Source organism: Mytilus californianus, unplaced genomic scaffold (assembly GCF_021869535.1).
Source record: "Mytilus californianus isolate M0D057914Y unplaced genomic scaffold, xbMytCali1.0.p SCAF_2, whole genome shotgun sequence".
NCBI classification, from domain to species: Eukaryota; Metazoa; Mollusca; class Bivalvia; order Mytilida; family Mytilidae; genus Mytilus; species Mytilus californianus.
In genome coordinates, this window is record NW_026262668.1 from 64,844,533 (window position 1) to 64,868,284 (window position 23,752).

Consider the following 23,752-nt stretch of genomic DNA (forward strand, 5'->3'; position numbering starts at 1 on the left):
ATCGTTTCCGTTCTCTAACTTTAGTTTGCCTCAACCAAATGTTATGAAACTTATACACAAAGCTTATTACCACAAAACGCTGATCAAGTTTGAATTTTGGTGGCGTCACTTTAACCGTTCTAGAGTTATGCCCCTTTACAAATGGAAAAATTGCTGAATTTTTCGTTTCCGTTCTCTAACTATAGTTTGCCACAACCAAATGTTATGAAACTTATACACAATGCTAATTACCACAAAACACAGATCAAGTTTGAATTTTGGTGGCGTCACTTTTACCGTTCTAGAGTTATGCCCCTTTACAAATGGAAAAATTGCTGAATTTTTCGTTTCCGTTCTCTAACTTAAGTTTGCCTCAACCAAATGTTATGAAACTTATACACAATGCTTATTACCACAAAACACATATCAAGTTTGAATTTTGGTGGCGTCACTTTAACCGTTCTAGAGTTATGCCCCTTTATAAATGGAAAAATTGCAAAATTTTTTATTTTCTTCTAAATATCAAGTAATTTTTAAAATTGGAGTTATCTTCCTTTGTCCATGATTATAGTTGAATCAACTGCAATCAATGCTTTATACATTGCAATGTTTAATTTTGACTTCCACTGATAAAACACAGATCAAGTTGAATGCGGGTAGTGTCACTTTAACCATTATTGAGTTATGCCCCAATAAAAATCGAAAGATTGCAAAATTTTTAGTTTCCATTCTGTAACTTAAGTTTGCCCCAACCAAACATTATGAAACCTATACACAATATTCATTACCACAAAACTAAGATCAAGTACAAATTTCTTGTTTCCGTTTTCTAACTTTAGTTTGCCTTAACCAAATGTTATGAAACTTATACACAATGCTTATTACTACATAATACAGATTAAGTACAAAATTTGGTGGCAACACTTTTACCATTCTTGAGTTATGTCCCTTTATAAACATAAAAATTGCTGAATTTTTTTTTTTGCTTTGATGAAGTCAAAAAGCGAGACATAGGTATGCTGTTTCCAGCATTGGCGACAACGGCGGCGTGGTCAACAATGTATTAGTTTGTGATAACGGTAGGTCCAGTTCATGGTGAACCACTAGTGGTAGGTCAATGATATTTGGTATGCAGTTGTATTAGCATTGGCACATCTCATTACCATGGAGATTATTTGGCCCCGCCCCCTCAGTCAAGGTCTATTGACTTTGAAACTTTTCATAGATTACATGCATGTATCAGTTTGTGATTAGGTCAATTTATGGGGAACCACTAGTGGTAGGTCAATGATATTTGGTATTGTTGTATAAGCATTGGCATATCTCATTTCCATGGAGATTATTTGGCTCAGCCCCTTTAGTCCTGGTCTATAGACTTTGAAAATTTTCTAAGTTAACATGTATTAGTTTGTGATTAGGTCTAGTTCATGGTGAACCACTAGTGGTTGGTCAATGATATTTAGTATGCAGTTGTATTAGCATTGGCACATCTCATTACCATGGAGATTATTTGGCCCCGCCCCCTCAGTCAAGGTCTATTGACTTTGAAACTTTTCATAGATTACATGCATGTATCAGTTTGTGATTAGGTCAATTTATGGGGAATCACTAGTGGTAGGTCAATGATATTTGGTATTGTTGTATAAGCATTGGCATATCTCATTTCCATGGAGATTATTTGGCTCTGCCCCCTTAGTCATGGTCTATAGACTTTGAAAATTTTGATAAGTTAACATGTATTAGTTTGTCATTAGGTCAGTTCAAGGGGAACCATTAGTGGTAGGCTAATGTTAATTGGTGTTCAGTTGTATAAGCATTAGCACATCTCATTTCCATGGAGAATATTTGGCCCCGCCCCCTCAGTCATGGTCTATTTACTTTGAAACTTTTGCTTAGTTTACATGTATTAGTTTGTGATTAGATCAGTTTAAGATGAACTGCTAATGTTAAGTCAATGATATTTTGGTATGCAAATTTATTGGCATTTGCAAGTATCGTTTCCATGGAGATTATAAAGCCCCACCCCTGATCATGGTTCATTGACTTTGAAATTTCTATGTTAATGTTTGTGTTTAGGTTTGTTTAAAGGGAACGACTTATAATAAGTCAATGGTATTTGGTATGCAGTTGTATTAGCATTGGCATGTCTCATTCCATGGAGATTGTTTAGCCATGTACCTTCAGTAATGGTTCATCGACTTTGAATATTTGCATAACTTACATGTTAAAGTATTGCTATTTTAATTTCAACATTTGCATTATCAAAATTACAAAAAGGCGAGACATATCTCTGTGATAACAGTTTATTTAGTTTGTTGTAATAAAATTTTAATATACACAACCGTTCTAGAGTTATGCGTGTTTACAAATAGAAAAATTGCTGAATTTTTAGTTTCTGTTCTCTTCTTAAGTTAGCCTCAACCAAATGTTATGAGACTTACACACAATGCTTATTACCACAAAACTCAGATCAAGTTCAAATTTGGGTAGCGTCACTTTTACCGTTCTTCAGTTATGTCCCTTTATAACTATATAATATGCAAGCGGGGGTATCATCTGTGTCCACATGTGGACACTATCAAAATTTATTTTTATTAGCGCGTCACTGATGAGCCTTATTTTTAGACAAAACTCACATCTGGTGTACAAAATTTAAGCCTGGTATCTATGATGAGTATATATGCTTAATTACAACAGCTTTTAATGGTCTCTTTCAGGGGGAGAAAACAGCTGTTTCTGGCCCTGCGGCCAATGGTCCTATGAACAATGCAGAAGTAGAAAGGTTAACAGATGAAGTTACTAAACAGGTAAGGCCACGCCAAATTAATACCTCGTTCATCGGATCCCCTGCGTGTTATGAAAGGTCGATGAGAAAAAAGTACTTTTTAGCTCACCGGGGCCCGAAGGGCCCCATGTGAGCTTATGCCATCACTTGGCGTCCGTCGTCGTACGTCGTCTTTAGTCGTCGTCTGTCGTCGTAAACTATTTCAAAAATCTTCTCCTCTGAAACTACTGGGCCAAATACCTTCAAACTTTACCTTAATGTTCCTTAGGGTATCTAGTTTATAAATTGTATCCGAAGTTTTGATCCATCGACAAACATGGCCGCCATGGCTTAAAATAGAACATAGGGGTCAAATGCAGTTTTTGGCTTATATCTAAAAAACTAAAGCTTTTAGAGCAAATCTGACAAGGGATAAACTTGTTCAGTTGGTCAAGATCTATCAGCTCTGAAATTTTCAGACGAATCAAACAACCCATTGTTGGGTTGCTGCCACCGAATTGGTAGTTTTAACAAAATTTTGCAGTTTTTTGTTATTATTTTGAATATTATTATAGATATATATAAACTGTAAGCAGCAATAATGTTCAGCAAAGTAAGATCTACAAAAAAGTTAATATGACCATAATTGTCAATTGACCCCTTAAGGAGTTATTGCCCTTTAAAGACAATTTCACACAATTTGTTCATCAAGTTTGCTAACATTTAAAAATCTCCTCTGAAACTACTGGGCCAATTACCTTCAAACTTTAACTAAATGTTCCTTAGGGTATCTAGTTTATAAATTGTATCCGAAGTTTGTATCCATCGACAAACATGGACGCCATGGCTAAAAATAGAACATAAGGTTCAAATGCAGTTTTTGGCTTATATCTCAAAAACTAAATCTTTTAGAGCAAATGTGACATGGGGTAAAATTGTTCAGTTGGTCAAGATCTATCAGCTCTGAAATTTTCAGACGAATCAAACAACCCATTGTTGGGTTGCTGCCACCGAATTGGTAGTTTTAACAAAAATTTGCAGTTTTTATACAACCGCAAAAATTTTTTGGTCGTATATTGGTATGACGTTGGCGTCGTCGTCGTCGTCTTCCGAAGTCACATTGGTTTCGCACTCTAACTTTAGTTTAAGTGAATGGATCTCCATGAAATTTTACCATAAGGTTCAATACCACGAAAGAAGGTTGGGATTGATTTTGGGGGTTATGGTACCAACAGTTAAGGAATTAGGGGCCAAAAATAAGCATTTTTGTAACTTCCAGACAATAACTTGTGTGTAAGTGTATGGATTTCTCTGACATTGTACCACAAGGTTCCATATCACAAAGGGAAGGCTGTAATTGATTTTGGGGGTAATTGCCTCAAAATTTTAGGAATTAGGGGCCAAAAAAGGGGCAAAAAACAAGCATTTTTCTAGTTTCATGACAATAACTTGTGTGTAAGTGTTTGGATATTTCTGAAATTGTACTACAAGGTTCCATATCACAAAGGGAAAGCTGGAATTGAGTTTGGGAGTAATTGCCCGAAAAGTTTAGGAATTGGGGGCCAAAAAGGGGCCAAAAATAAGCATTTTTCTAGTTTCCAGACAATAACTTGTGTTCAAGTGTATGGATCTCTCTGAAATTGTACTGCAAGGTACCATACCACAAAGGGAAGGCTGGGATTGAGTTTGGGGGTGATGAATCATAAGGGGGTTCAAAAAATTTGGGGAGGGGTTTTTTTTTTTTTTTTTTCTTTTTTTCCTTTTTTTTTTCTTTTAAAATTTTCCATTTTAAGTTGGTTATTTCTGATTTATATTTAAAAGCAAATAATAATGATATGGTAGGAGATACACACCAAACAGGATGTGTAAATTGTTATATAATAAGTATTGTGCAATAGCAAGAAATTTTCAATTGCACAGTATTGCGCAATAGCAAGAAATCTTCAATTGCACAGTATTGCGCAATAGCAAGAAATTGTCAATTGTACAGTATTGCGCAATAGCAAGAAATATTCAATTGCACAGTATTGTTCAAAAGAAGATACTTCGTATAAATTGCTTATTTCTTGATCAATTTCAATGGGGTTTTATTCTTGAATTCTTGGGGTTCTTTAATATGCTGAATCTAACCGTGTATTAAGTTTTTGGATTTTGGGCCCTGTTTTTAAATTGGTCCACATTGAGGTCCAAACGGTCCAAAATTTAACTTTGTTTGATTTCATCAAAAATTGAATTATTGGGGTTCTTTGATATGCCGAATCTAACCGTGTATTTAGATTCTTAATTTTTGGTTCCGTTTTCAAATTGGTCTACATTAAGGTCCAAAGGGTCCAAAATTAAACTTAGTTTGATTTTAACAAAAATTGGATTTTTAGGGTTCTTTGATATGCTGAATCTAAACATGTATTTAGATTTTTGATTATGGGCCCAGTTTTCAAGTTGGTCCAAATCGGGGTCCAAAATTAAACTTTGTTTGATTTCAACAAAAATTGAATATATGGGGTTCTTTGATATGCTGAATCTAACCATGTATTTAGATTTTTGATTTTTGGGCCCCGTTATCAACTTTGTCCACATTGAGGTCAAAAGGGTCCAAAATTAAACTTTGTTTGATTTCATCAAAAATTGAATTCTTGGGGTTCTTTGATATGCTGAATCTAACCATGTATTTAGATTTTGGATATTGGACCATAATAGGTGAATGTCCAATTTAAAATTTTTAAGTTCTTAGACCACATTCATTCTGTGTCAGAAACCTATGCTGTGTCAAATATTTAATCACAATCCAAATTCAGAGCTGTATCAAGCTTGAATGTTGTGTCCATACTTGCCCCAACTGTTCAGGGTTCGACCTCTGCGGTCGTATCAAGCTGCGCCCTGCGGAGCATTTTATTTGTTATTATTTTGAATATTATTATAGATATATATAAACTGTAAGCAGCAATAATGTTCAGCAAAGTAAGATCTACAAAAAAGTTAATATGACTAAAATTGTCAATTGACCCCTTAAGGAGTTATTGCCCTTTAAAGACAATTTTACACAATTTGTTCCTCAAGTTTGCTAACATTTAAAAATCTTCTCTGAAATGCAGGTGAGCGATTCAGGCTCTTGAGAGCCTCTTGTTTTAAAAACCCACACCCAGTACGGAGCTACGCGCGTCCGTCTCTAAATTTATATAACAAAAATTTTATTCAGTTGTGTGTTTTAAAGTAACACCATACAGACACGGAAATTGACATAAAAAACAATCTAGATGTAACATTCACAATGTCCGTTTTATTATGGACAAATATAATATGATATATATTCTAAAGAACGCAAAACAGGGGAATATTTGTAGTTACAGTGGTAACGCAGGCAACAACCTTACTACCAAACACAGAGTAGAATGTGATTTGGACAATTCTTTTATCAATATGTTTGAAGCGGTCCGTGCAAGACAACAATTTGCCACAAAACACCAATTAAAATGATGACAATATAACATGCATGAAATAAAGAGAATCCTGAAGATTACGGTAAATGCATTGAAATGGCAACGCAATGATACTATTATATTTTTTACTTTTTTTTTTATATTTTAAGATAAAAGTTTTTTTCCCTTTAAACTTTTATTTATATTTGCTAGTATCTGTACAAAGTTATAAAGCATTGAATTTGACAAGAAAGTGTTTGTGGTAATTGAATATAACAGGTCAATCCAACTTAACAATTTACCAAATCTTCTAAAAATAAGAATTTGTATGATTGTCAATGAGACAAACTTCCACCAAAGACCAAATTTGTTGAGGTTTGCAACCAGTAAAGTTTACGGTATGGCCTTCAACACGGAGCAATATCCCAATGAACAAAAAGATTTCATTGCTATTAAATTCTTCTTCCCCTCAAGGGTGACTAAGGGATTGGAATTTGGTCACCATAGGTCTTCCTCCGACTGGCAGTAAAACCCTTGCCAGAGTGGGTCATTCGAATGGCTATGTGGGATGTATAAGTGCACAGCCACGTACTGTCAGAATGGGGACGTTAAATCTGATGCCTTGTATAGGGAGAGTGCCACACTCTTTGCAAGTTAAAAACCCTTGCAACAACTCTTATGAGGGGTCAGTAGGTGGCCTGTTGCAAGGCTGAATTTCTGTCCCTGTCCAATGTACCCTCATTTTCCTGTGGCAGTCCAAATTTCACTGACCTTCTTCATGGACGACCCCTCTTACAGTACCTACCCATTGTACTTATTGTTAATTTGTTCTCGTCATGAACATGCATGAAGTATTAGCCACTGAACTTTATGCAACCATCAATCAATCAATCATATTAAATTCTTCAGCAAAGCATGAATATTAAATGGAATGTATTAAAATGTTCCTATAATTGTTTAATTAGTATATAGCATCTGGTGTGATGCATTTGAATACGTAGTAGTATAAATTGGTGTAGTTTTTGAAGGACAGTCCTTTATAAATTTTCATCTTGTTGTATACACAAATATATATAGTTGTATATAAAAGCTTTATACATCCATATTTGCTTTGCATACGTTTATTTGAAACAACATACCATTCTATATGTGCCTGTCCAAAGTCAAGAGCCTGTAGTTCACTGGTATTTGTTGGTTCATGTCTGAAATTTGTTTTTCGTAAATTGTTTTGTTATAAATTAGACCGATAGTTTTCTCAAATGAATTGTTTCATATTTTTCATGTCAGGGCCTTTTATAGCCGACTATACGGTATGGGTTTTCTCATTGTTGAAGGTTGTACGGTTGCCTATAATTGTATACATTCATTTCATTTGAACCTTGGTGGATAGTTGTATCATTGGCAATCATACCACATCTCTTTATTTTTATAATGCATCAATTATAACTGACATCAAACATGGCCTTCGGCTGTTGTCTGCTCTATGGTCGGGTTGTTGATTCTTTAACACATTCCCCATTTTCATTCTCAATTTTATGTATACCTGTTCAATGCTGTTGTACTATTTCATGTTCAGTTGGATCTTTATTTGCTGACACAAAGTTGTAGGCTTTGCTACTAGTTAACCATTTTTGAACTGGAAAGAGGGTGTCTGGGAACATATTAAGAAGCAAAGTAGGGTAATACAAGAAGTAGGATATGAGATATATAAAAACATGAAGCACCAAAACTGTGTAAATTTTTTATCGCTCGCTTGTATAAAATGCTTTTCATAGGTTTTATTATGCCCCCGCCGTAGCGGTGGGGGCATTAAGTTATATCCTTGTCCATCTGTACGTACGTCCCAAAATTGGTTTCCGTTCTCTAACTTGAGTTTGCCTCAACCAAATGTTATAAAACTTATACACAATGCTTATTACTACAAAATACAGATCAAGTTTGAATTTTGGTGGCGTCACTTTAACCGTTCTAGAGTTATGCCCCTTTATAAATGGAAAAATTGCTAAAATTTTAGTTTCCGTTCTCTAACTTAAGTTTGCCTCTACCAAATGTTATGAAACTTATACACAAAGCTTATTAACACAAAAAACAGATCAAATTTGAATTTTGGTGGCGTCGTTTTAACTGTTCTAGAGTTATGCCCCTTTATAAATGGAAAAATTGCAAAATTTTTAGTTTCCGTTCTCTAACTTGAGTTTGCCTCAACCAAATGTTATAAAACTTATACACAATGCTAATTACTACAAAATACAGATCAAGTTTGAATTTTGGTGGCGTCACTTTAACCGTTCTAGAGTTATGCCCCTTTATAAATGGAAAAATTGCAAAAATTTTAGTTTCCGTTCTCTAACTTAAGTTTGCCTCTACCAAATGTTATGAAACTTATACACAATGCTTATTAACACAAAAAAACAGATCAAGTTTGAATTTTGGTGGCGTCGTTTTAACTGTTCTAGAGTTATGCCCCTTTATAAATGGAAAAATTGCAAAATTTTAAGTTTCCGTTCTCTAACTTGAGTTCTCCTCAACCAAATGTTATGAAACTAATACACAATACTTATTACCTCAAAACACAAATCAAGTTTGAATTTTGGTGGCGTCACTTTAACCGTTTTAGAGTTATGCCCCTTTATAAATGGAAAAATTGCAAAATTTTTATTTTCTTCTGAATATCAAGAATTTTTTTTTTATTAAAATTGGAGTTATCTTCCTTTGTCCATGATTTAAGTTGAATCAACTACAATCAATGCTTTATACAATGCAATGTTTAATTTTGACTTCCACTGATAAAACACAGATCAAGATGAATTTGGGTAGTGTCACTTTAACCATTATTGAGTTATGCCCCTTTATAAATCGAAAGATTGCAAAATTTTTAGTTTCCATTCTGTAACTTAAGTTTGCCCCAACCAAACATTATGAAACCTAAGATCAAGTACAAATTTTTTGTTTCAGTTTTCTAACTTTAGTTTGCCTCAACCAAATGTTATGAAACTTATACACAATGCTTATTACTACATAATACAGATTAAGTATGAAATTTGGTGGCGACACTTTTACCGTTCTTGAGTTATGTCCCTTTATAAACATAAAAATTGCTGAATTTTTGTTTCTGTTCTCTAACTTTAGTTTGTCTCAACCAAATGTTTTAAAACTTATACACAACTGTTCTAGAGTTATGCATGTTTACAAATAGAAAAATTGCTGAATTTTTAGTTCCTGTTCTCTTCTTAAGTTAGCCTCAACCAAATGTTATAAAACTTATACACAACCGTTCTAGAGTTATGCGTGTTTACAAATAGAAAAATTGCTGAATTTTTAGTTTCTGTTCTCTACTCAAGTTAGCCTCAACCAAATGTTATGAGCCTTACACACAATGCTTATTACCACAAAACTCAGATCAAGTTCAAATTTGGGTGGCGTCACTTTTACCATTCTTCAGTTATGTCCCTTTATATCTATATGATATGCAAGCGGGGGCATCATCTGTGTCCACATGTGGACACTATCCACATTTTTTTTTAATATTTCAAAAATAATAGTAAAAAATACTTTCGCCTGTCAAAAATCAAATTTCGAAAAAAATAACAAATAAAACAATTTCGCTCTCTCGCTACCCTTTTTAGCTCACCTGAGCTTTTCTCATCACTTGGTGTCCGTCGTCCGTCGTCGTTAAATTTTACAAAAATCTTCTCCTCTGAAACTACTGTGCCAAATTTAACCAAACTTGGCCACAATCATCATTATGGTATCTAAGTTTAAAAAATGTGTCCGATGACTCGGCCTGCCAACCAAGATGACGGACATGGCTCAAAATAGAACATAGGGGTAAAATGCAGTTTTTGGCTTATATCTCTAAAACTAATGCATTTAGAGTGAATCTGATAAAAATGTTCATCAGGTTAAGATCTATCTGCCCTAAAAATTTTAGACGAATCAGACAACCCGTTGTTGGGTTGCTGCCCCTGAATTGGTAATTTTAAGAAAATTTTGCAGTTTTTGGTTATTATCTTGAATATTATTATAGATAGAGATAAACTGTAAACAGCAATAATGTTCAGCAAAGTAAGATCTACAAATAAGTCAACATGACCAAAATTGTCAATTGACCCCTTAAGGAGTTATTGCCTTTTATAGTAAATTTTTAACAATTTTTCTTAAATTTGTGTAATCTTGTAAGATCTACAAATAAGTTCATATGATCAAAATTGTCAATTGACCCCTTAAGGAGTAATTGCCCTTTAAGGACAATTTTACACAATTTGTTTATCATGTTTTCTAACTTTAAAAAATCTTCTTCTCTGAAACTACTGAACCAATTCCAACCAAACTTAAGCTGAAGGATTCTAAGGGTATCTAGAATAAAGTTTGTGTTTTATTTTCTGTTTCGTAAAAAAATAAGGCCGCCATGGCTTAAAATAGAATGTAGGGGTAAAATGCAATTTTTGGCTTATATCTCAAAAACCAAAGCATTTAGAGCTAATCTGATGCGAGGTAAAAAAATTTATTAGACCAAGCTCTGTCAGCCCTGAAATTTTCATATGAATCTAACAACCCATTGTTGGATTGCTGCCACTTAATTGATAATTTTAAGGAAATTTTGCAGATTTTGGTTATTATCTTGAATATTATTAATGATAAAGGTAAACTGTAAACAGCAAAAATGTTCAGCAAAGTAAGATCAACAAATAAGTTTTGTGTGACCAAAATTGTCAATTGTCCCCTTAAGGAGTTATTGCCCTTTAAAATCAATTTTTCACAATTTGTTCATTTAGTTTGCTTACTTTAAAAAATCTTATTCTTTGAAACTGCTGAATCAATTTCAGCCAAACTTGGGCTGAATGAGTTTCAGAGTATCTAGTATAAATTTTGTATTTTATTTTCTTGTACGTCAAGAAACATAGCCACTATGGCTAAAATGAAAAATAGGGGTAAAATGCATTTCTTTGATTTTGAAGAAAATATGACAGCTACAAAGAACATTTCAACGGACGTTTTAATCCATTCATTAATGTGTATTGAAAAGCAAAAATAATCATTGACGAAAGATTTAAGCAAAAAATTACAGGTGAGCGATTCAGGCTCTTGAGAGCCTCTTGTTGAAAGGTATTTTTGTCTCGCCTTGACGGAGTCAAAAAGCCAGACATAGGTATGCTGTTTCTGGCGGCGGTGGCGTCAACAATGTATTAGTTCTTATTAGGCCTAGTTCATGGTGAACCACTAGTGGTAGGTCAATGATATTTGGTAAGCAGTTGTATTAGCATTGGCACATCTCATTCCCATGAAGATTATTTGGCCCCACCCCCTCAGTCAAGGTCTATTGACTTTGAAACTTTGCTTAGTTTACATGTATTAGTTTGTGATTAGGTCAGTTTATGGGGAACCACTAGTGGTAGGTCAATGATATGTGGTATGCAGTTGTATAAGCATTAGTATATCTCATTTCCATGGAGATTATTTGGCCCTGCCCCCTCAGTCATGGTCTATTGACTTTAAAACTTTTGCTTAGTTTACATGTATTAGTTTGTGATTAGGTCAGTTTAAGGGGAACCGTTAGTGGTAGGTCAATGATAATTGGTATGCAGTTGTAGAAGCATTAGCATATCTTATTTCCATGGAGAATATTTGGTCCTTACCCCTCAGTCATGGTCTATTGACTTTGAAACTTTTGCTTAGTTTACATGTACTAGTTTGTGATTAGGTCAGTTTAAGATGAACCACTAATGTTAAGTCAATGATATTTGGTATGCAAATGTATTGGCATTTGCAAGTTTCATTTCCATGGAGATTATATAACCCCACTCCCTAATTATGGTTCATTGACTTTGGAACTTTTACATAGTTTACAAGTTAATGTTTGTGTTTAGGTTTGTTTAAAGGGAACAACTTATGAAAAGACAATGGTATTTGGTTTGCAGTTGTATTAGCATTGGCACATCTCATTTCCATGGAGATTGTTTAGCCCTGTACCTTCAGTCATGGTTCATTGACTTTGAATATTTGCATAACTTACATGTTAAAGTATTGTAATTTTAATTTCAACATTTGCATTATCAAAATAACAAATAGGCGAGAAATATCTCTGTGTTAACAGTTTATTAAAGTAGCCATTGATAATTTTATAGGACTATTTAAATGTCTTTTTTTGATAATATTTTATTTTATACCCCAACTCTAAAAGTGGGGGATATATTGCATTCACCTTGTTTTGGTAAGCAGCTTGACAGTGATGAGTTGTAACATGTGAGCTTTTTTTTATCGGTCTTGATCCAATGTCCCATTTGCTGATACTTTGAATTTTTCAATATGCTGAATGAACCTTAAAATTTTCCATCACACTTTTCTCAAGTACAGCTAAACAGAATGACTTTATATTTATATATATATATACTGATTGGAATGTCTGCATTTGGTCAGAAACCTAAAAGTAATGAGTTGTAATGTGTGTGCTCCTTTTTGGATCTGTTGGACACCTACATCCTGCTTTTTGATACCTCAATTTAAGAGTGGGGTATACATAGCATGACAACGCATGCATTCTTGAGGTTGTTGGGATGTTGTTTCTGATATTATATTTAATCTCATACTTGAGAGAACTGTAAATTTAGAAATTTTTAGGATGTTTTTATTACTGTAAAAATTGTTACAGAATAGGTATTGCAAAAATTAAAACTTGAACACTAAATTCTGATAGCAATTTTTGTTTTGCAGCATTTACTGAAATTGCCATAATTAATATTGCATTTTTGTCAATTTTTCAAAAATGACAATAATAAAAGGACACAAAAATATCTGAATTTACACTATTCAGATTATTCTTTAGACTTGGAAAGCATTGCTTTGTACAAATTATATGGGTTTGGTAAAATTGATAGAACTGATATTCTATGGAAAACATCTGCCTTGGGAAAAGAGGTGATAAACAGAATACATTTCTAGTATTAATCAGTGCCCTTTGCATTATTTTTTGTCATATTTCACTGAAATACCAAATCACACTGTTTTCTGTTGATATTTTATAAAGGTATTGACTGATGTCATTTGTGCTCTAGAAAAAAACGTAGGAGAAAATAAACTTTAGCTGTTAATATATGATTAATGAAGGATTGTATATGTTTTATGCCACTCCTGAGTTAAAGAAATAAAGATGTTTTTTCATATTTACTTTTTGAAGAAAACAATGTGTGTGAATAAGCCTTATCAAAATTTTCTGTGGTATTTTATGCATAGGGTATACTGAATTGATCAGTTTTCATGTATCATTTTTTCGTTTTAAACAAGATTAGAAAGTAATTGTTGTTTGTGATTGCAAAATGTATTCATAAGAACATATCTGCATTTGTATAACAGTATAAAAGAAACTTATTCTCAAGTAAATATGAAATTTCATGTCGTCTGCATGGCTGGGTTATTGTTAAAGCATGTACATGTATCCTGGAATTTTGATTTTATAAACCAATGTGCCAGTTTGTGAACCTGTGTGTTTAAATAACATTAAGCCACACCAAATTAATTCCTTGTTCTTTAGACTCCTACTGTTGAAAAAGAAAAGCGAGAGAGCAAAATTTTTATTTTTAACTGGTTTTAATATGGAGACAGCAGGCAGGCAGGTGGCTTCCAACAGTTTCCTTGCAATAACTCATGAACCAGTCCACCAATGCTTTTCAAATTTTGAAATGTTGTAACTGATGACAAAATGGAGGTCAAGTTGGATATTGACAATTTTCACAAATTACTGTTCAGGAGTAAAGGTTCTTGTTAAATTGGAAAATTGCACTTAATGTAGTTTCCATGCAATAACTGATGAACTGTTTCATGCATGCTTTCAAATTTTAATATGTTGTAACTGATGACAAAATGGAGGTCAAGTTGGATATTGACAATTTCTCTTTTACTGTTCAGGAGTTATTATGCTTGATAAATGGGAAAATGGCACTTTATATTGTTTACATGCAATTAATTATGAACCCTTCAACCAATGTTTTTCAAATTACTGATGACTTAATGGAGGTCAAGTTAGAAGTTGACGATTTTCTTTTTTGTGGTTCAGGAGTTATGGTCCTTGATAGATTGGAAAATAGATACAGAATGTGGCAGGTCAAACAAGCCTGAAAGCGCCTTCAAAATATGGAAAACTGGTTTGTTGTCAATTTGACAGCTCATTTTTTTGTTAATTTTGTTCCAAAAGCTAAGGTCTTTTCACCACCGAACACCACCGCACACCGCCGAACACCACCGAACACATTAAAATACCACCTAACACACCTAAATATATTGTTTTCATCTTTATTTATATATTTGACTTACTTTCTGAACGAGGATGAATATGTTTATACATTTAGATTCTACCACTGCATCGAGTGTGATACGATATTTACCCACTCGAGACAGTTAAATTTTCAAATTTAAAACGCAAGGCTTGCCGAGCGTTTTAAATATTTAAAATTTAACTGTCGAGAGTGGATAAATATCGTATTACACGAGATTTGGTGGTGGAATCTGTTTCTCTAATGATTTTCAAACAATACGCAGGCAAATTTATTCCTTCTTTTCGAATGATCTGCAAAAAGATGTGTTCTTTCTATGTGACGTCATCAGGCATGGTCGCCTTTTTTCGTGCCGTCACAATAGGAAATTCAGAGGAAAGCAAGAAAATTCGACGTCATAATTGGATTTTAACCAATGAGGAACTGAGATCAAACGAACCACACGTTGATAAAAAAATTTTTATACAATGGGTGCAGAAAGGGATAAATTGACGAAGAATTAGAGAAATATATATACACAAATTAATAAGAAATGATAACAAGAGAACCAAAAAGAACAGTCTTGCAGGGCTGTTGTCAGAACAGTACACTTTCAAGTCTAACATAATTATTGTGAAAATTTCACATTAAATAAAATGTTTTAACTTATTTGAACAATTTATTTCTAATAATTGAAAAGTAAAGACCATAAGATAATATACAATGAAATACAGACAATGTAAATCCGGAAAACATATTGCTGGATCCGGAAGCGTTTTTTTTTTAATTTGATTCTCAACTTTAACATCACATAAAAATGTGAAAAACATGAGAATAGGATTAAATTTTACGTAATTTAATCGATTTTATTGTTGTATTGTGTAACATCACTGTTTTTCTTAAGGGTTAGTGGTCTTTTTGGGTGTTCGGTGGTGTTCAACGGTGTGCTGTGGTGTTCGGTGGTGAAAAGACCGACCCCAACAGGACCTGTACAAACCACTTCAAATTCTTGGAATCCCGGATGATGTAATTGAATCTGATTGGCTAAGATAGAATAGTGATGAAGGGATTTTCCACTTTCTATTTTGGAAATTCCAAGAATTTTTTTGTTACTAGTCTGACGGGCATATTGGGTTAAAAATTTTGATTGCTGAGGCATAAATGTTTTAGTTCTGGGCGTCAGGTTAGTGGATTTTTTAACCCCTGAAAAGATTTTGATAATTTTATTGTAAGTTTATTTTGCTTTCAGGGTCTTGTTGTAAGAGATTTAAAATCTAAGAAAGCAGAAAAGTCTGTGATTGATTCTGAAGTTGCTAAATTGCTGGATCTGAAAAAGAGTTTGGCATTGGCTCAAGGTCAAAACCCTCAAGAAGCTGTTGGTGGCGGAAAGAAGAAAGGAAAAAAGAAGTAATAGACAGATTTTAAGTGATTGATTTATTTATTGGAACCTAAGCTGTCTGTGAATAAAAATTGCAAAAAAAGCAAAATGTTTATCTTATTTTTCATATTTTTCCATTAATCTTTGTTGTAGGATGTTGCAACTTTTTATACGACCGCAAAAAAATTTTGTGGTCGTATATTGGTATGACGTTGGCGTTGTCGTCGTCGTCGTCGTCGTCGTCCGAAGACACATTGGTTTTCGCACTCTAACTTTAGTTTAAGTGAATGGATCTTTTTGAAATTTTACCATAAGGTTAAATACCACAAAAGGAAGGTTGGGATTGATTTTGGGGGTTATGGTACCAACAGTTAAGGAATTAGGGGCCAAAAAGGGGCCAAAAATAAGCATTTTCTAGTTTCCAGACAATAACTGTGGAACGGTGTATGGATCTCTCTGAAATTATACTACAAGTTTCCATACCACAAAGGGATGGTTAGGATTTGCTTTGGGGGGTTATGGCTCAAACCATTTAGGAATTGGGGGCAAAAAAGGGGGAAAAACAAGGTTGTCCTGGTTAATGGACAAATACTTTAGTACAAAACATAATTTAAAGCAGTGTAAAGGAGATAAATCAAATACATCATTGAAATTATCTCCCTTACACTGCTTTTAAATTATGTATAAAGTAATGGTTAATGAACAATAAAGATAATTTAAAACAGTGTAAGGGAGGTAATCCAAATACAACGTTTTGGTTACTTCCCTTACACTGCTTTTAAATTATGTTTAAAGAAATGCATATTTATAAAGGAAGACCAGTAAAAATATCTGCAAATGTTGCATCATTTTTTTGTCGAGCCTGCGACTTTTGTCGCAGAAAGCTCGACATAGGGATAGTGATCCGGCGGCGGCGGCGGCGTTAGCTAACTTCTTAAAAGCTTTATATTTAAGAAGGTGGAAGGTCTGGATGCTTCATACTTTGTATATGGATGCCTCATGTTACGAAGTTTCCGTCAGTCACATGTCCAATGTCCTTGACCTCATTTTCATGGTTCAGTGACTACTTGAAAAAAAAGTTCAGATTTTTTGTAATGTTAGATTCTCTCTTATTATAAGTAATAGGATAACTATATTTGGTATGTGCGTACCTTGCAAGGTCCTCATGCCCGTCAGACAGTTTTCACTTGACCTCGACCTCATTTCATGGATCAGTGAACAAGGTTAAGTTTTGGTGGTCAAGTCCATATCTCAGATACTATAAGCAATAGGTCTTGTATATTCGGTGTATGGAAGGACTGTAAGGTGTACATGTCCAACTGGCAGGTGTCATCTGACCTTGACCTCATTTTCATGGTTCAGTGGTTATAGTTAAGTTTTTGTGTTTTGGTCTGTTTTTCTTATACTGTATGCCATAGGTCTACTTTATTTGGTGTATGGAATGATTGTAAGGTGTACATGTCTAGCTGGCAGGTGTCATCTGACCTTGACCTCATTTTCATGGTTCAGTGGTCAAAGTTAAGTTTTTGAGTTTTGGTCTTTTTTTCTAATACTATATGCAATAGTTCAACTATATTTGGTATGTGCGTACCTTGCAAGGTCCTCATGCCCGTCAGACAGTTTTCACTTGACCTCGACCTCATTTTATGGATCAGTGAACAAGGTTAAGTTTAGGTGGTCAAGTCCATATCTCAGATACTATAAGCAATAGGTCTTGTATATTCAGTGTATGGAAGGACTGTAAGGTGTACATGTCCAACTGGCAGGTGTCATCTGACCTTGACCTCATTTTCATGGTTCAGTGGTTATAGTTAAGTTTTTGTGTTTTGGTCTGTTTTTCTTATACTGTATGCCATAGGTCTACTATATTTGGTGTAGGGAATGATTGTAAGGTGTACATGTCTAGCGGGCAGGTGTCATCTGACCATGACCTCATTTTCATGGTTCAGTGGTCAAAGTTAAGTTTTTTGAGTTTTGGTCTTTTTTTCTAATACTATATGCAATAGTTCAACTATATTTGGTGTTTGGAAATATTTTATGATCTATTTGGCAGTCACGCAGGTTTTATTTGACCTTGACCTCATTTTCAAGGTTCATTGCTCAGTGTTAAGTTTTTGTGTTTTGGTCTGTTTTTCTTAAACTATAAGCAATAGGTCAACTATATTTGTTGTATGGGAGAATTGTTAGCTGTACATGCCTGCCTAGCATGGTTCATCTGACCTTGACCTCATTTTCATGGTTCATTGGTCAATGTTTAGTTTACTTGGTTAATGTTAAGTTTATGTGACAGTTGTAATAAAGCTTTATATTTAGGACTATCAACATAATATCAATGATTAGTAAAGAAGGCGAGACATTTCAGCGTGTGCACTCTTGTTTTACAAAAAAATCCATATGAAAGATTTGACACTATATTTTTAATTCTATTATAAAATAGATTAAGTTAGCACTATGGTAAATTTAAATGAGTAATTATGGTTGCCAACTCCATTGGAAATTTGAATTGAGATTATGACCATATCTTGAGGGAAAGAATTTTTGGGGGGAAAAAGGGGGGGGGATAAAAAGAAATTGTGGGGGGTCAATTTTTTCTCATTTCAGATTTCAGAAATTAAAAAGAATTATTCTTCAAATATTATTTTTTTTTCAAATTTCAAATATTGAAAAATTTCAAGAAGTAATCTTTAATTGCACAGTATGGCGCATTAGATTTGTAAAATCTTTGATCACATTTATTTATTTGTTATGCCGAATCTAACAGTGTATTTAGATTTTTAATTTAGGGTCCAGTTTTCAAAATAGTCTACATTAAGGTCCAAAGGGTCCAAAATTAAACTTTGTTTGATTTTAGCAAAAATTGAATATATGAGGTTCTTTGATATGCTGAATCTAAACATGTGTTTAGATTTTTGATTATGGGCCCAGTTTTCAAGTTGGTCCAAGATAGGGTCCAGTATTTAAACTTTGTTTGATTTCAACAAAAATTGAATATATGGGGTTCTTTGATATGCTGAATCTAAACTTGTGTTTAGATTTTTGATTATGGGCCCAGTTTTCAAGTTGGTCCAGATTGGGGTCCAAAATTAAACTTTGTTTGATTTCAACAAAAATTGAATATATGAGGTTCTTTGATATGCTGAATCTAACCATGTATTTAGATTTTTTATTTGTAGGCCCCTCTATCAAATTGGTTCATATTGAGGTCAAAAGGGTCCAAAATTAAACTTTGTTTGATTTCATCAAAAATTGAATTATTGGGGTTCTTTAAATGCCAAATCTAACCGTGTTTTTAGATGTTTAATTTGGGTCCAGTTTTTTAAATTGGTCTTCATTGAGGTCCAAAGGGTCCAAAATTAAACTTAGTTTGATTTTAACAAAAATTGAATTCTTGGGGTTCTTTGATATGCTGAATCTAAACATGTGTTTAGATTTTTGATTTTGGGCCCAGTTTTCAAGTTGGTCCAAGTTGGGGTCCAAAATTAAACTTTGTTTGATTTCAACAAAAATTGAATATATGGGGTTCTTTGATATGCTAATCTAACCATGAATTTAGATTTTTTATTTGTGGGCCCCGCTATCAAATTGGTTCATATTAGTCAAAAGGGTCCAAAATTAAACTTTGTTTGATTTCATCAAAAATTGAATTATTGGGGTTCTTTGATATTCCAAATCTAACCGTGTATTTAGATTTTTAATTTTAAGTCCCGTTTTTATACGAGCGCAAAAATTAAAAAATTTTTTGGTCGTATATTGGTATGACGTTGGCGTCGTCGTTGTCGTCGTCGTCGTCATCTGGCGTCGTCCGAAGACACATTGGTTTTCGCACTCTTACTTTAGTTTAAGTGAATGGATCTCCATGAAATTTTACCATGAGGTTCAATACCACGAAAGGAAGGTTGGGATTGATTTTGGGGGTTATTGTACCAACAGTTAAGGAATTAGGGGCCAAAAAGGGGCCAAAAATAAGCATTTTTGTAACTTCCAGACAATAACTTGTGTGTAAGTGTATGGATCTCTCTGACATTGTACCACAAGGTTCCATATCACAAAGGGAAGGCTGTAATTGATTTTGGGCTTAATTGCCTCAAAATTTTAGGAATTAGGGGCCAAAAAAGGGGCAAAAAACAAGCATTTTTCTAGTTTCATGACAATAACTTGTGTGTAAGTGTTTGGATATTTCTGAAATTGTACTACAAGGTTCCATATCACAAAGGGAAAACTGGAATTGAGTTTGGGGGTAATTGCCCGAAACGTTTAGGAATTGGGGGCCAAAAAGGGGCCAAAAATAAGCATTTTTCTAGTTTCCAGACAATAACTTGTGTTCAAGTGTATGGATCTCTCTGAAATTGTACTGCAAGGTACCATACCACAAAGGGAAGGCTGGGATTGAGTTTGGGGATGATGAATCATAAGGGGGTTCAAAAAATTTGGGGGGGGGGGGGATTTTTTTTTTTTCTTTTTTTTTCTTTTCTTCCTTTTTTTTTTCTTTTAAAATTTTCCATTTTAAGTTGGTTATTTCTGATTAATATTTAAAAGCAAATAATAATGATATGGTAGGAGATACACACCAAACAGGATGTGTAAATTATTATATAATAAGTATTGTGCAATAGCAAGAAATTTTCAATTGCACAGTATTGCACAATAGCAAGAAATCTTCAATTGCACAGTATTGCGCAATAGCAAGAAATCTTCAATTGCACAGTATTGCGCAATAGCAAGAAATATCCAATAGCACAATATTGCGCAATAGCAAGAAATTGTCAATTGTACTGCGCAATAGCAAGAAATATTCAATTGCACAGTATTGTGCAAAAGAAGATACTTCGTATAGATTGCTTATTTCTTGACCAATTTCAATGGGGTTTTATTCTTGAATTCTTGGGGTTCTTTAATATGCTGAATCTAATCGTGTATTAAGTTTTTGGATTTTGGGCCCCGTTTTTAAATTGGTCCACATTGAGGTCCAAAGGGTCCAAAATTTAACTTTGTTTGATTTCATCAAAAAATTTAATTATTGGGGTTCTTTGATATGCCGAATCTAACCGTGTATTTAGATTCTTAATTTTTTGGTTCCGTTTTCAAATTGGTCTACATTAAGGTCCAAAGGGTCCAAAATTAAACTTAGTTTGATTTTAACAAAAATTGAATTTTTAGGGTTCTTTGATATGCTGAATCTAAACATGTATTCAGATTTTTGATTATGGGCCCAGTTTTCAAGTTGGTCCAAATCGGGGGTCCAAAATTAAACTTTGTTTGATTTCAACAAAAATTGAATATATGGGGTTGTTTGATATGCTGAATCTAACCATGTATTTAGATTTTTGATTTTTGGGCCCCGTTATCAACTTTGTCCACATTGAGGTCAAAAGGGTCCAAAATTAAACTTTGTTTGATTTCATCAAAAATTGAATTCTTGGGGTTCTTTGATATGCTGAATCTAACCATGTATTTAGATTTTGGATATTGGACCATAATAGGTGAATGTCCAATTTAAAATTTTTAAGTTCTTAGACCACATTCATTCTGTGTCAGAAACCTATGCTGTGTCAAATATTTAATCACAATCCAAATTCAGAGCTGTATCAAGCTTGAATGTTGTGTCCATACTTGCCCCAACTGTTCAGGGTTCGACCTCTGCGGTCGTATCAAGCTGCGCCCTGCGGAGCATTTTATTATATTACATATTTATAGTTCATAAAAATTAAGGCTAACAAAAAGTACTGGGATAGTCACATTATATGAAGCCTACTCACAGCTACCAACAGTTACCACAAAACGAACATATCTTCTTTCATCCATCTGACATTACTTTTGGTTGTGCCTTATTGATGTTATTTTAGAATCACATGACTGAAGGTGCTTGAACAGCATATCATTTTACTTATTTTATTCTATTTAGTTTTAAAGTCATATGAAACTTCAAATTTAAAAAAAAAGTTGAATATGTTTTATATACTTGAAGTTTTACTATAAAACAATAAAATCATACCAGTATATACACTTTCTTGTAAAAGAAAATCCTTTATATTATCAAAATCTTCTTAACTTTAGTACTATTGAATTAGTGTCTTCGCCGATATTTTCCTGTATGCAGTGAAGTTTGCTACTAGACCTCCCCTTAGAACTAAGGCCACCTCACAGCTAAAGTGCGAGGGGAAAATAATGATGAAAGAATGTAAACAAACATGCACTGGATGGTAAATAGTTTTAACTGATTCTTAAAGAACAAATTAAATAAAAAAAATCATTTAACAACTGTTAAGGAAAAGTTAAATTAACAAATAGGAACTCCTGGAAAATAATAATAAAAAAAAAAGAAATTTTCTTATTCGTCACGTGCTCCACATGAGCTGTGTTGATTTTTTATCAATGTCACGATCTGGTTAACTCCGACAAAAAACTTGAAAGTTTAATGAGCTTGCGATAAAAAATTACTGAATGAAATATTATTTGTCGATAATATGTTAGAGATTCGTAATAAATATAAAAAACGTGTATACAGCACTTAGTTAAGTATATATGCATACATCGGTTCAATAATTCCAATAACATTAAAATTACAAGAAACTTGTTCATATGACTAAGTACTGTTTCAATATATTTGTAAATGTAAAAAATTAGGAAATGTGGTATGATTGAGACAACTCTTCACCAGAGACCAAATGACATAGAAGTTAACAGCTAAGCAAAACCCATACCGCATAGTAAGCTATTAAAGGGCTTAAAATGACAAATGTAAAACAATTCAAACAAGAAAACTAATGGCCTGATATATGTACAAAACAATAAAATGAAATACAAATATGATATACAGCAACAAAGTACTATATATAAATAAGAAGATGTGGTATGAGTGCCAATGAGACAACTCTCCATCCAAGTCATAATGTATAAAAGTAAACAATTATAGGTCAAAGTACGGCCTTCAACACGGAGCCTTGGCTCACACTGAACAGCAAGCTATAAAGGGCCCCAAAATGACTAATGTAAAACAATTCGAACAAGAAAACCAACAGTCAAATCCATATAAAAAACGAGAAACGAGAAACACTTATGAACCACACCAACAAATGACATCCACTGAACAACAGGCTCCTGACTTAGGACAGGTACATACAAACGCAGCGGGTTTAAACATTTTAACAGGTGCCAACCTTCACCCTAACCTGAGATAGTAGTGTAACATTACAACATAAAAAGACACACTATAAAATATCAATTGAAATGTCTTAACTCAATCAAAAAGACATATAAACAAAAACAAATAGACATACACTGATAGAATAAGTTTGATCTATGACACAATATGAATACAATATTAATAAAAAAGATGTAGCAACAGTGTCAAAAAGACAACTCTAACCTGGAAGAAACTGGCGTTAAATAAAATAACGTACACAGGTGAATTTTAATATAATAATTTTGTTGTTAGGAGTACAGAAACATTTTTTACAAAATTAATAAATTTGTTGTTCGCAGTACGAGTACAGAAGTGAAAATTTATCGTCATACTAAATACTTATCAAAGGTGGTACATATTGAAAATAGTGAGACGAAATATAACACATAGTAAGTAAACATTGAATTACAGAAATGCATTACAAATTGTGTCAACAGGTCAAATTAACACGAAAGTACGATATGAGAGTACTTGCAGTTACTGAAAGCTAGTTAAACGCCAAAAACAATAAATAATAAAAAATCATGCATCAGACACTAAAATAAATTAAAACACATCCCAGGCTTTTAGTGTTTTAACGCCATGAACAGTAAAAAAAGATATGACTTGTGCAATGCCAAAATACAAGTATCGACAGGTAGTAGGATAGTTAGGACTTAACCTTATGATAAATATGTATCATGTTATATAAAGATAAAGCAATCTCTAAATAGGAAATAAACATGGATGTGTATTTATACTTCCCTAAAACCATTCGAAAAAAATACAAGTTTAGTTATGTTTTAA

General features: G+C 33.4%; 1 protein-coding gene across 1 annotated transcript in view; it reads left to right on the plus strand.

Moving 5' to 3' along the window:
- LOC127730245 (methionine--tRNA ligase, cytoplasmic-like) overlaps positions 1-15,892 on the plus strand; it is an 83,324-nt gene extending 67,432 nt beyond the window's left edge. Inside the window, exons 22-23 of the mRNA XM_052238544.1 lie at positions 2,697-2,786; positions 15,655-15,892. Of these exons, the coding sequence (XP_052094504.1) occupies positions 2,697-2,786; positions 15,655-15,816 (252 nt within the window). The 3' untranslated portion in view covers positions 15,817-15,892. The remainder of the gene's footprint in view (positions 1-2,696; positions 2,787-15,654) is intronic.
- Positions 15,893-23,752: the final 7,860 nt, after the last annotated feature.